The following is an 11,434-nucleotide window of genomic DNA, read 5'->3' as shown; positions in this document are numbered from 1 at the left end:
AATAATAATAATAACAACAATAATAATAATGATAATAATAATTATAATTATGCATCTTAACTAATCCTTATGACTATAATTAGTGTGCACCTTTTATTTTGATTTGAATTTATTTCACAAATACGCCTTTTAAGGCCTCATTATTATTTTCTAGTAATTTTATTATATCATGATTATTATAATAAAAAAACCACACTTTCATTATATCGCCTTCTCTTGCATTCGGCCCATGAACATACCCATGAACATTCAAATATTACTCATTATGTTGATTTAATTTGATTTTGTTGTATATATATTTATATATGTATTTATACCTAGCATATCTTCTTAGGGCATGTTGGAATCTACTTACTCTGAACTTATGACACCGTGCCAACAATCATGGTCATATCTGCCAATGCACTCATGGTTCCTTCGACAAACGCGGTACTTCTGATAAATTAAATTAAAAAGAAACTTCCAAAATATGTTGGAATTGCTTTATACTATAAGTAGGACCTTCTAAACATTATTCTGATTACATAATATTTAATTTTGAGTACATCGCTTTAATTTTGATTACTAATGTGAATAAGCGCCCCCCCCCCCCCCCCCGTGGGGTTATATGATTCCAGGGGCACGTAGCAGAAAGAGCTACGATCAAACGCAACTCAAAGAGTCGACCGTAATTTGTTTTTCAAGAAATAAGAAGCATCGGTACATCGGGTTTGCGATTGACGTTTGGAATTGGCGGTTTAAATGCACAAATTTTGTAACGGTCCCCAGATGTATTGGGGGTGTAGAATAAATCTGTTTCTCGGGAAGAACTACGACGAGAATGAATCTGTTCTCACCATAAATAGTCTATCCTGTAAGACTTTGCGAGGTCAAGAGTAATGCCGATCCCACGGATCCACAATCGCCTTGATTCAACCGTGAACTACACTTCGACATGTTCGACAGAGACTTAGAAATATGTTGCATGATTTAGTTATCTTATTCAAATCCAATACATAAAGTCATAGCAATGCAAGTTATCATGGGATTCATCTGACGGTTCCATGGCTTTTGCTCCGGCGACAAATGCCCCGCTGCAAATTCCACACATTAATGGAATGACCAACTTCGACCCTGGATTTAACACTATCCTAAACCTATCATAAAACCATATTGCAACCATACCCCTATATCTTAGACGAAATAAAGCCCGGAGCAAATGGCATGTCACCAAAGGGGTTGTCCACCCCAAGAAAAGCTTATTTGAATAAAAACAGAAAAAACCCAAAAGCATGAATCTGAATATTTCATCAAAACCAGACGTTAAATAAAAAAGTTATGACATTTTCAATTAATTTTACAAAACACTTATGAACCCATCCTGATCGATATGCAAATGAGGGGACTGATGACAACAATCACTCACAATTTCTTTTGTAGTTTATTATATGAAATATGAAATATTATAATTAACTCTTCATCGTCATGTGAAACAAAGCTTTATTCCTCCTGAAAATGTGGAATTACCAATGCTCTAACGTTTTATGGTTTAGTTAATTTGGTCCTTATTGTCATTTTTAAAATTTGAAATAATGTATAATTCAAACAATAAAAACCAAAATAAATAGTAAATAAGGGACATCATCGACTCTCTAATTTGCATGTCACTCAGTTGTGCATATAAAAATAAGCGAAATGTTAAAATATAACTTTATTATTTTACTTGATATTTACAGCGTTATTTTTTTCTGTGGTGGATCTGACCTTTAATCTTGCATCTAAAATTGATATGAAAACATTACCTTATACTTGGGTAAAACTCTGCGACATATTTTGTACACCTAGTCGCACACTTTATTTTCACACCCCCACAAATAATCACCCGCTCTTTATTCCATCCTCACACCCACCCACCCTTGCACACCCCCCACACACACACCCAAACACCAACCCACACGCACACACTCTCACACCTTCTTTTATGAATTTTAATTTAGTGGAGTGATGACAACTATTTTTACGGGACCAAACATGGTATATTGCAAAAATTTTGAGCTTCTCAAAACATGCAGCTAATTTTGTGATAGATTTTGACAATATCGAATATCATATTATATTTCACCTATATTGCTTTTCACTTTTCCTCTTTTTTTCTTGGTGGTAAACTTTCTTTGGGGATAGGGTACCCAAGACACCCCCATCTATACGCCATTGTTCACACGTGCAATTTACGCACCAATTAATACGCATAGCTGCATAATATAGCAAAGGTTTGGAAGGGAACAAATATGCCTATGACTGTCAAGGAATATCTAGTACCACTTTGAACGGAAGTAAGGTTATCTCATTTTCGGTGATAACAAGACCCTACAATATCTACAACATCTTCCTGTCAACTGGTAATAAGCAAGTCATTATGCCAATTTGTGTGTTAAAAATCGTCCTCAAATACATGTATTTCAGAATAGGGTGAATTAAGGATTTTAGAATAAGGGGGATGGGAGAGGGCACTAGTGTATTCACTACAAAAAAGAAGGACCTGGGGTCCGTTGCAGAAAGAGTTACGTTTAAACGCAAGTCAAAAATCAATCGCAAGTCCCTAATGCGCGCTGTTGATTGGTTAAAAATCAAGTTGCGCGTGATTTTTAGAGTTGCGATTGATTGTAACTCTTTCTGCAACGGGCCCCAGGTCCTATTCTCACTTGCAAACGTAGGAACAAGAATAGGCAGTAGGCCCTACATATCACTATAATATGCAATTAGACGGATGTGGATCATTCTTTAAAAGAAAACTTTAATTTTGAGAGGAAACTACTAAAGAAGACTCACTTTCTGATAGAAATTTTCCTAAGACATATCCACGATTTAAGATCATGGTAAATGTGCGGTAAAGGATTACTGTAAAAAAAATGTGAAGCCGAGTGCTTCTTATATGGATATACAAGCACTAGCGTACCTACGGGGGGGGGGGGGCAGTATGCCCCCCTGACGAGCCACAACCCATGCAAAGGACGTATCCCTGCCCCCCTGACGAGCTTGAAGACCTTTATTGCCCCCCCTGACGAGCTTGAAGACTTTTTTTTTTTTTTTTTTGCTTGTCAAATTTTTTCTCTGGTACAAAATCCTTTATTTGTGATTGAAGACCTTTTTTTTTTTTTTTTTTTTGGGCTTGTAATTTTTTTGGCGGACGGTTTTGCCCCCCCCCTGTGGAAAATCCTAGGTACGCCACTGTATACAAGTATCTGTACCTATTTGTGAACGTTAATGCGATTGTGCTATTACTTACTGTATTATAATGTATTTTTGGAAAATGACAACTTCACTGCCTTTAGAGGGCTTTCCAGAGTATATTTAGAAAGTGAAGAAAATGACATAATATAAAAAATATCCTTTTTATCTTTTCATCATACAATTTCGTTTCTACATTTTTTTGGTTTCTCCATTCTTCTCCAATTTTCTTCATTTTCGTCTTATTATTTACCGATTGATACACATTGCTGAGAACGTCAAGCTTCATATCAATATTGAAGGGGGAAAATGAAAAACGATTTGTGTAAAAAAAGAAATTACTTCCATGATTTCCTGAATGAGTTTCATGATTAGTACTTTCATTTATATCATTTGTACCGAAAAAGATGGCATATGAGATGGAAGTTTTATATGATATATGGAATCCCTGTTTAATGTCTTTTAAATATTTTCATGACTTTTAACGATTTTCATAAAGGAGTTGAAACTTGTGTTTCGTTTGATTTTCTCTGAAAACATGCTAAACTAAAATCCTATCCATCGAGTCCTAACATTCATAAAGAGAAATTAATATAGCTCTTTCTCCAGACGTAACTGACCAAATTCTGGCATTTCTTTACATAAAAAAAAACTTGTATGATGATTTTGTATTATCTTGAGTTTTCTTGATTGCTTTCAAAATGTATAGGATTTTTAGATTTTGCTTTGTATCATTAATTAATCCAACCACATGTTCATGTCCATGTGAATCACTACTGTATGTGAAGACCCTAGGTCAAGTGAACAATAACTACGAATGAATGTGACAAAATCCTATCGGAGATTGATGCTTCTGTGTCGCATACATTCAACGCTTGCACGCGGAGATGTCCATGTGATCTATGCAATTAATGGCAACCATCTACGGAAACAATTAAGGAATAATTATTTCATTCGACCTAGACAGTCTTCTATCAAATTATCTGCACCCATCATCTCTTACTTTCTCCTTTTTCGTCTTTCCTTTGTTTCCTTCGAGAATGTTTAGCTCTATTCAAGAATAGATTGCACATGCTAACAAAAAATAGATAAATGTTGCTAAATTTTCTTAAGAGGTCAAAGTGTACGAATTGCTGGACTCGTGGCAAATACAATAGTCATTAAAAGTGATGGAGAAGGGTATAAATTCTGAGGATTGGAAGCAGAGAGCATCAGTTCCTCCTCAAGGAATAATCAGAGAAACATTCATCATAGGGAAATTCGGAAAGGACATTCTAGAAAGCAAGAAAGCAATTCGAGTCACCATGAAGTTTGAACAAAGTGTGTTTGCCTTAGTCTTCCTCAGTTTTCTGATTGGCACTGCAATAACGGCTCCCGGTAAGTATAGTCATTTTGGAAGAAAAAAAAACATATTAGAAACCTCATTATTTTCCTCCGAAGAAATATTCTAACAAGCAGAGTAGCATGGCTAGATGAAAATTGTAGGCCTACACTTCGAAAATCATAATGTCAGTCACATACAGTATTTGTGGTGTGGAAGAGCCGTGGTGTAGTGGTTCTGACTCTTGCCTTGTAAACAGAGGGCCGTGTTTTACGAATCCCATCACGGTCTGGCGTTCTTTGGCAAGGCGTTAATCCAAACTTTGCCACTCTCGACCCAGGTGCTAAATGGGGACCCGGTGGGATGTGAAAGTCATTGTAACTTGTCCAGTACTGTGTGCGCCTCATCGGCGACTGACTGGAATACTCCCCAGGGAGTCGAGGAATGACTGATTGAATCCGACGACCGGGGTAATAAATATATCTGCGTGTGAAGCGCCTAGGCACTTCGTTCCGATGTATTAAGCGCTATATTAAAGCGGATTATTATTATTTAGGTAAGCGAAGTCAAAGTATTTCACTTTCTACGCTATGTATAAGAAACGTTTAAATAGGTTGCATTTTATAAACGAATATTTAAACAAGCGTATTATTTTAGTTTAGAAATAAGTTACATGTGTTTTTTTTTCAAAAAGAGAAATAGCCACATCCTAAGAAATGATGATGATGATAAGATCGATGAGTAATTTGGAAAATAGATTAAAGAAAGCAAAGCATCCATGATCTCCCTATCATATTTTCTATCCTACATCGTTACAGCATGTGGTGGAGGTGGCGCTTGCGGTGATGGTAGCGGTGGTGGAGGAGGTGGATGTGGAGGAGGCGGATGCGGCGGGAGCGGTGGTGGAGGCGATGGAAGCGGTGCAGGACACGGCTATGGAGGTAAATCCTTTTGTGAAATACATGTATGATGCCTACATTGCTAAAAGCTAAATCAAAATCGGTAAATGCAAATTTGTGTTGCCTTCCGAGATATATTAATATTTCCATGTTTATGCAATCAAGATTACTGTCATAATAACATTGGAAGCGTATAAACTTATTCTCCACCAAAATTATTATCCACTAAAATTATGCACTCAATACCTAAACGAACATAGTTCCAAATCACACTTTGCAACCCTGTTTCTTTAATATATATATTTTCAACGCTTTGAAGAACCTGATGGCAAAATGATTATCCCAACCATAGCGATAAACGAAAAAAAAAATAATTTAAAATCTGCCAACATCAAGACACAATCCATTACTATCTACCCTACATCTAATCTTTAATACGAATTATTAAATCAAATGCTTTCAATTCACGTGCAGGAGGGGGCAGCAGTAGCAGCAGCGAAAGCGGTGGTGGAAGTGGAGGAGGATGGGGCGGAGGAAGTGGAGCCGATGGCGGAAGTGGAGGTGATGGAGACGGTGGAGCAAGTGGAGGCGATGGAGGTGGCGGTGATGGTGGTGCTGATGGCGGAGACGGAGGAGCTGATGGAGCCGATGGCGGCGGAGATGGAGGGGATGCAGCAGATGCGAGTGGAGGAGTTGGAGCAGGTGGAGCTTTCGCCCCTGGAGTCGGAGGAGCCGGTCGTGCGCCTGGAGGTGGCGCCGCTTTCGCTCCTGGAGTCGGAGGAGCCGGTCGTGCGCTTGGAGGTGGCGCCGCTTTCGCTCCTGGCGGTGGCCCCGGTGGTCATGGTGGAGCTTACGCCCCTGCTGGAGGCTCATCGGGTATGGCGTTCTGTTTATTCATATTTCATCTTTTAAACACTTATAAAAATAATGGTCATAACACTTGATAACATGGATCAACCAAGTGATGATCCTAAACATCTGTTAACTTTTTTTGTTATGTTCGACTTTCAGTTCAGATGCGTGAAACCATCTTTGAGAAACAAAGCATCAAAACTGCTACAGATATATGCTATAATTACTCTTTCTAAATTTAAGATTATTTTGTAGCATCATTTTTCAATAGTTTCTTCTTCATGATCAAACAAATGATTATTTTTTTATTGATTTAATAAACTGAGGAGAAGTGTTCTATTCGGATTCAAATCGGTTTTTTTTTCTTAATTGATTTAAAGGTAATGGAGGTGCTGGAGCTGGTTACGGTGGCGCATGCAATGGCGGAGACTCCGGGGGTTGTGATGGAGACTCTGGTGAGCATGCCGCAGTATATGTCGGAGTTGCTGCACCTGTTCCTGGTTATGCACCAGCCCCCCATGCACCGGCACCCCATATGCCAGCAGCTGCTCCTCTACCTCCTGCAGCCGCGCCCGCTCCTCCAGGATTCGCCCCACCCCCTGCACATGCTCCATACGCTCCATCACCACCTGTGTACAGCCCACCAGTTTACGCACCAAGTGCGCCAGTTCCAGCAGCCCCACGAGCACCCGTCCCAGCACCTCGAGCACCAATTCCTGCCCCGGCTCCAGCTCCGGCTCCTGCTCCAGCACCTGCTCCGGCACCCGCACCAGCACCCGCACCCGGAGCTCCAGATGGCAGTGGAGAAAACGGTAACGGTGGTGACAATGGTGGCGATAACGGCGATAACGGCGACAACGGCGATAACGGCGACAACGGAGATAATGGTGACAATGGGGATAACGGCGATAACGGCAGCGGTGCTGATAACGGAAACGGAGGAGACAACGGTGGCAACGGTGGAGGTTGTGACGCTCAGGGGATTGGCGGCAATGCTTGTAACGCAGTTTAAGGGTAAGTGATGCCTCATGTCTGTAATGTCCCACATAATGTCCCCCATGAAGTATCGATGTCCCAGAGCAAAATAAGGAAAGTTCACGCAAACGCCAAAACAAAACTGATTGAAATAAATGCATAAATAAATAAATATGACATGTGTATAATGGAACTAAATTTCATTCATATTTATGTATAGGCATACTGAAAATAATAATTTATACGGCAATTTTTAATTATAAGCAGTTTACTCTATACTTTTTACAGAAATGATCATTTATTATTGATGAAAAAATTTGGAATATTTCCATACATCTTCATTGCGAATCAAAATAGAGACCACATTAATTCACTGAAAAGGTAATGAAATTACATTCTTGTGTAATATTATTTTCTTCTCTCAGTAAATTTACTTTTCTTCAATGATTTCCAATTTTCATTTTATGCAGAACTTGTACTGAGCTGACTACGTAGGAAGCAAGCAAACAAGACGGTCAAGGTGGTGATTATTTCACGCCAACTAGCAACCAGATGTACCTATAGTCAGGTCGACTTTGTAACTATTTATTGTATTATTTATTATATTTATTTATTATCGTCGTTCCATAGCATGGTCTGACGATGAAAATGAAGAAACAAACGTTTCTGATGTGGTTGTTCACTTTAAAAAAAAAATGCAATTTTGAATTATTCTTATTATGTCTTAATGTGAATTGAAGCATTCATGGAATGGTAAGTTTTGTGTACCCTTAGGGAACGAATGAAAACTCTAACAGCTAATAAATGTATTTAACAATGTATTCAATTGTATCTGAATCATCATTTGATTAAGTGAGAAAGCTGTGAGATCATGTTGAAAGAGTGATGGGTGATAACGTGAGCTGATAGTGTGATGAGCAGAATACGGGTATCATACATCATGTACATGTAGTTGCGGAGCAATCATGGTGGGGGTTACATAATTATAATGACGTGGAGTTTTATGCATAATTTTCAAAGTAGATGCAAACTGAGAATTATTGAGCAAAGAATTGCCTGACAAAAGGTCGACTGTGTGTCTTTAACAAAAATAACCTCTTTGAACATTTTATTTTTTAAATATACTATTGTATTCTTTCCTTGATGACTGATGATGCCTAGTTTAGGTTTGTAATCTTGATTTTTTTATTGATTATAAACCTCAAATGGAAGAAATGTTAGAATACACTACAGTCAGACAGTACTATGAAAGACTTCAACTGTGGAGTTCATAATTACCGACAGAGAGAAGGGAATGGGAGAATGAGTGGAGGCGGATACGAGAGAGGGAGAGACTGGCGGAGTGAAAGACATAACTTAACAAACAAGCTGCAAACACATGGGGATAGAAAATTGACCAACAGATCGGAGAGAAAGAGAAAGAAAAAATGAGAGAAATGTTGAGATGAGAAAAAGAATGAGACAAATAATGAAGAGAGAAACGAAAAAGTAAAAAAATGGGAGAGAGTGAGATCACATTGGTATGTATACCAAACTTTAGAAAAGAACATTGAAGAAGAGAAGAGGAAGATGGTTTCTTATAATAAAAATTGAATTGATTTTGAGAGACTTATACTCAATGAAATCAGAATGAGATATATTGACACCGTTGCTTTTTGGAATTAATTTTGAAACAGAGAATTTACCAAAGAAAATGCGTATTTTAACCCCTTTCTCAGACTCATGGACTATGCTCAGACATAATTACGGTCTTGTAATTTAACATACGGGGAGTCACAAAGTGAAGACGTGCATGTGTTTGCTGTCTCATACACTAAAATTTGAATTTAATTAATGTAACTGGCCAATCCTGGGGCCCGTTTCATAAAGCTGTTCGTAAGTTACGAATGATTTTACGCACGACTGGTGACCCTTTCTTGTGCTATATGATATATTCCTATGTAGCTGACTTATGGATAAGAACATGTTCCAGTCGTTCGTAAAGTTGTGCGTAACTTTACGAACAGCTTTATGAAACACCACCCAGGCGTATTTTCGGACATATGTGAGCATATAGTACGCTAAGCGGGGACGTTTCCCACCGCCATTTACGCACACCCACATCACACACACACACACATAACTTGAGTTTCATTGGTCAAATGGGAAGTTTTTACAATCATGAGTGTACTATATAGAACAATTTGAAATTAATGAGGTTGTAGGGTGTCCCCGGTTGATGGGTTAATGTAAAACGTTATAAAATGTTCTCTGATGTCGGGCATTACAAACTCACCCCCTCACGTACCCCCCTCCCACACACACACAAAAAAAAAAACCACCCTTACCCACATCTCGCCGTATATACCATTCTACTTGTACCCCTTTGTTTTCTTACCTGGTGGGTGTTTCATAAAGCTGTTCGTAAAGTTACGCACACCTTTACGCATGACTGAAACATGCTCTTAGGTTATATATCAATTATTAGACGGGTCAATATATGGTTTGACCCGGAACAAATTGCAACAAATGATTTTTCAACGGTATTTTGTACTATTTGACCTCAGGAATAACATACTAAAAATCTACCAAAATCCGCATCCGGGAAAGTGGTTATTTTCAAGATGGCGTCCAAGAAGGCCGTCATTCACTAAAAATGGATATAACTCACTCATTATCCACCCTAGAATCCTATTTGGATTCATATTCCATGATCCAATGGGTAAAACAATTTATTTATACAAGTTAGAGTGAATATTAGCACTCCAGGGTACCAGGAAAATCCAAGATGGCGCCCAAAATGGTTGCCGTAGTCTAAAAAATCCACAATTCATCTATTACTTACTTAAGTGGCTTTAATTTTGTTTCCATTCGATTGTTTTAATGATGAAGTAGTACGTCGGGACAAGTTACAAGGGCAGCCAGTGGTCTGGTGTGTCGAAAAATACAAGATGGCTTCCAAAAATTGAGTTTAAAATGGCTGTTAATCCTTAAAATGGACATAGCTCATATCACATCCACCTGAGAGATATGATTTTCATGTCTAGACCATGGTTTCAATGGTCAAATAATACATTGTGACAAGTTACAAGGACAGTCAGTGGTCCGGTATGTTAAAAAATCCAAGATGGCTTCCAAAAATGGAGTAAAAAATGCTGTTGCTACTTAAAAAAAAACCAACATAGTTTGTTAAATATCCGGGAATATGATTTTTTGTGCCTATACCATGGTTAAATGGGTCAAATAATACATTGGGATAGGTTACAAGGACGTTTGGTGGTCAAGTATGTCCAAAAGTCCACGGTGGCTTAAAAAATAGTATCAATTAGCCGCGATGGTATTTAAAAATGGACATAGTTATGTTTTATTCGTCAAGGGCATATGATTTTGTTGCCTATATCATGGTTTCAAAAGGCAGAAAATTAGTTACAAGGACAGTCAGTGGCCCAGTATTTCGAAAATCTAAGAAAGCTTCAAAAAATCGGAGTCTAAAATGACTGCTGTTACTTTAAAAATGGACATAGTTCCTTTAAAATCCACCTACGAGATATGATTTCGGTGTCCACACTATGGTTTCATGATTAAAATAATACGTTTGGACTGGTTACATTGATATGCAGTTGTCCAGTTTGCCGAAAACACAAGAGGGTTTTTAAAAAAGGAATCTAAAACGACTCATATCATTCAATAGTGGTCAGAGTTCTACAATATTCATCTGCAAGAAATAATGTTGGTGTCCAAATTGTGGTATGAAGGGTCAAATAATACATTCGGAAAAGTAACAAGGATGGTTAGTACCCCATTTTGTCAAAGAATCCATGATGGATTCTAAAATTTCATCAAAATGGGTGTTGTTACCAACTCATGAAACAATATGATAACTTTTCCCCATGCATTTAAGTGTAGGCACCAAGATTATTTCTAACAGGTAGATATTTTATGTAACGGTAGTCACTTTAGAGCCCATTCTTAAGCCAACTTGGATTTCAAGGCAAAATGGATTGCTGCATATCATGGTAACCAGTCCCAAAGTATTGTTTGGCCCTTGAAACCCTAGTGTAGACACCAAAATAATATCCCCAAGGTGTATTTACAATGTTCTACATCCACTTTTAAGTAACAGCAGTCTTTAAGACCCCCAATTTTAAAGCCATCTTTGATTTTTGGACATGCCTGACACCTGACTGTCCTTTGAACTTAT

The 11,434-nt window shown here is 38.1% G+C and overlaps 1 protein-coding gene across 1 annotated transcript; it reads left to right on the top strand.

Annotated features, from left to right (window-relative positions):
- The first annotated feature begins 4,376 nt into the window (after positions 1 to 4,376).
- LOC129255991 (uncharacterized) lies at positions 4,377 to 7,095 on the top strand. The gene is made up of 5 exons (XM_064097921.1): positions 4,377 to 4,584; positions 5,347 to 5,469; positions 5,902 to 6,303; positions 6,660 to 6,748; positions 6,919 to 7,095. The coding sequence occupies exons 1-5, from the start codon at positions 4,377 to 4,379 to the stop codon at positions 7,093 to 7,095; spliced, it is 999 nt and encodes a 332-aa protein (XP_063953991.1).
- The last annotated feature ends 4,339 nt before the right edge of the window (positions 7,096 to 11,434 follow it).

Source organism: Lytechinus pictus, chromosome 3, assembly GCF_037042905.1.
Source record: "Lytechinus pictus isolate F3 Inbred chromosome 3, Lp3.0, whole genome shotgun sequence".
Classification (NCBI taxonomy): domain Eukaryota; kingdom Metazoa; phylum Echinodermata; class Echinoidea; order Temnopleuroida; family Toxopneustidae; genus Lytechinus; species Lytechinus pictus.
Note: the sequence above shows the minus strand (reverse complement) of the source record. Positions and strands in the feature narration are given on the sequence as shown.

Coding starts and splice junctions, on each gene's coding strand:
- LOC129255991 (XM_064097921.1), top strand. CDS start 4,377: ATGGAGAAGGGTATAAATTCTGAGGATTGGAAGCAGAGAGCATCAGTT. Junction 5,470..5,901: donor TGCAGGACACGGCTATGGAG/GTAAATCCTTTT, acceptor ATTCACGTGCAG/GAGGGGGCAGCAGTAGCAGC. Junction 6,304..6,659: donor CCCTGCTGGAGGCTCATCGG/GTATGGCGTTCT, acceptor ATTGATTTAAAG/GTAATGGAGGTGCTGGAGCT.